Source organism: Pinus tabuliformis, chromosome 9, assembly GCF_031772625.1.
Source record: "Pinus tabuliformis cultivar Carrire ecotype Pingquan chromosome 9, CPIR1, whole genome shotgun sequence".
Lineage (NCBI taxonomy): Eukaryota > Viridiplantae > Streptophyta > Pinopsida > Pinales > Pinaceae > Pinus > Pinus tabuliformis.
Window position 1 is genome coordinate 1,694,485,792 of NC_142307.1, and position 2,148 is coordinate 1,694,487,939.

General features: G+C 41.8%; 1 protein-coding gene across 1 annotated transcript; it reads right to left on the reverse strand.

Annotated features, from left to right (window-relative positions):
- Nucleotides 1–918: 918 nt before the first annotated feature.
- Nucleotides 919–1,629, reverse strand: LOC149155391 (2S albumin seed storage protein PINP1-like). The gene is made up of 2 exons (XM_089441333.1): nucleotides 1,124–1,629; nucleotides 919–1,039 (listed from the first exon to the last, which is right to left on the reverse strand). Exons 1-2 carry the CDS (start codon nucleotides 1,605–1,607, stop codon nucleotides 1,011–1,013), a joined length of 513 nt encoding a protein of 170 aa, XP_089297459.1. The 5' UTR covers nucleotides 1,608–1,629; the 3' UTR covers nucleotides 919–1,010.
- Nucleotides 1,630–2,148: the final 519 nt, after the last annotated feature.

Consider the following 2,148-nt stretch of genomic DNA (forward strand, 5'->3'; position numbering starts at 1 on the left):
CTGCTTTCCTTCTTCCTGCGCTTTCGGCCAAACTTCTTGTTTCATATGCATGACTGGTTAGGTATACAAATCGAAACATAATGCGCCAAACCAATTCAAACTTAAAAAGCCCATACCTGTCATTGTTCTATTTGCCCGGACTTCTAGTCCTTGCACGATATTCGTAATTAGGTGGACACCGGTTAGAGATTGTGTGAGATTGAGTTGAAGACGTCGTCATGAAGACACTCGCAACAAAACACCTATCCACATAATTACTCCCAAAACTATATTTGAGTTTAAACCTATGATTACAATATATTACAGTATACTCTGTTGATTATAATATAAAAATAATGCTTATATTGTGTCGATTAATACCTTAAAATCATGTCCCATTAATACGTTGTGTGAGATGTGTTAATTAATACATTGTGCTAATTTGAAGGCGTAACTATCTAATAATGTTATATAATGTTTGTATCTGGTGTTGTAATTAGGTGTATTGCAGGTTTGACGTCAATTAATGTTGTAATTATGAGTATTGCAAGTTTGGCGTCAATTAATGGACTATATGATCTACTAAATCATGACATTGAGAAAATTGTTATGCTATTTATGTTAAAATAAAAATGAAAAAATAAAACTGCATGTTTGACGTCAATTAATGGATTATATGATCCACTAAATCATGACTTTGAGAAAATTGATAAAATTGCAGGTTTGACGTCAATTAATGGACTATATGATCCACTAAATCATGACATTGAAAATTGCTATGCTATTTCTGTTAAAATAAAAATGAAAAAATAAGAAAAAATCAATCCATTTAGGTTCAACAACATTTCTTTTAACTCCGTAATTTAGTTATAATGCATTTGTTCATTCATTCACTCGTTTATTACATGCTAGAGACAGCCGGCAATGTTGCAGAGCCTATACGTATACTTATAAAAGCTCCTACAAAACCCAGTACATACGTAGCTGGAGTGCGAGCAGCATGTTTATTTACATAGCTGGTAGTTAGTCGCTCAGGAGCTACCGCCGATAATGGAATAGCCTGCGCATACACCAATCAAAACAAAAATAAATCATCGTCTATAGCATGGAAGAACTTACAGAAAGAATTCGAAGCGTGACTTACGAGAGTGTCGTCGAATATCGCAGCGGCGGGGTGACTCGCGGACGTTGCATCTATTCGGAAGCTCTTCAGCTCTCTCCACTGCCTCCTCTTCTTCTTCTTCCCTTCCGCGCCCTTCGCCGCGGCGTCGGCGGCGTTGATTAAGTGGTGCACCATCCTGGGTATCGGAATCCGTCGATGAATCATACGATTGAGATTGATCTAATGCTCGCTCTATGGCTCGGCATCGGCAGTGTGGAGACATTCTTTGCAGTTCCTCGCAACATCTTTCCGATGGCTGTTCTCTCCGGCGCTGCAAGTAGTCCCGACAACCAGACAATCTCTGCGGGTCGCACGACCGTCCTTGCTGTTGCACCACCTGACCTCCATCCATGACCATGTCTTCATGCGCATCAACAGTGGGGGTGCCCCACTCAAGGAGAAGCAGAAGGGCCGCGAATAAAGTCACCCATTTCAGCGTCGACATTGGAGAGGAGAAGACACCCATTCCTTTCTGTTAATTTCACTGATGGAATACAACTGAGAATATATGAAGCGTTGGTGGGTATTAACTTTGTATTTATGGATGGTGAGGGAAGGGAGGAGAGCGACCAGCGCAACACGAAGAGGAGGAAGAGAGGAACAGATGCAGCGCATGCAGAGTCTCAGTCTCCACGTCCCACTGCAACGCCACCCGAAGAAGGAATGCCTGGCTGCCTCCCTTTCCAATGGCCGCGTCTTTCAAAGACGAGAAGAATCTTGCAGGCGGAGTACAGGTCACAACATTGCACTGCAACGTCCCAGCGACGCGACTTACTTTAAGAGTATCGCATTTTACAGAAATCACCCGAGTCACCAGAAAATGCGTGGCCCTTTTCCTTGTCATTATTCTTAGTAACCCACCGGACACCAGAATGGAACGCATGAGCATAACTCTTCGTTTCAAGCTTATTAGTACTCTTACCGCAATATCATTACTGCTCAGAATCATGGGCGCAAGCTTGATAATATGCCAATCAAACACTAATTGAACATTTATACGTCTACGA

What these genes read in the sequence shown, in the direction of transcription:
- LOC149155391 (XM_089441333.1), bottom strand. Translation starts at nt 1,607, where the DNA reads ATGGGTGTCTTCTCCTCTCCAATGTCGACGCTGAAATGGGTGACTTTA. An exon ending in CGATATTCGACGACACTCTC is followed by an intron (nt 1,040 to 1,123) that starts GTAAGTCACGCT and finishes GTGTATGCGCAG; the next exon opens with GCTATTCCATTATCGGCGGT.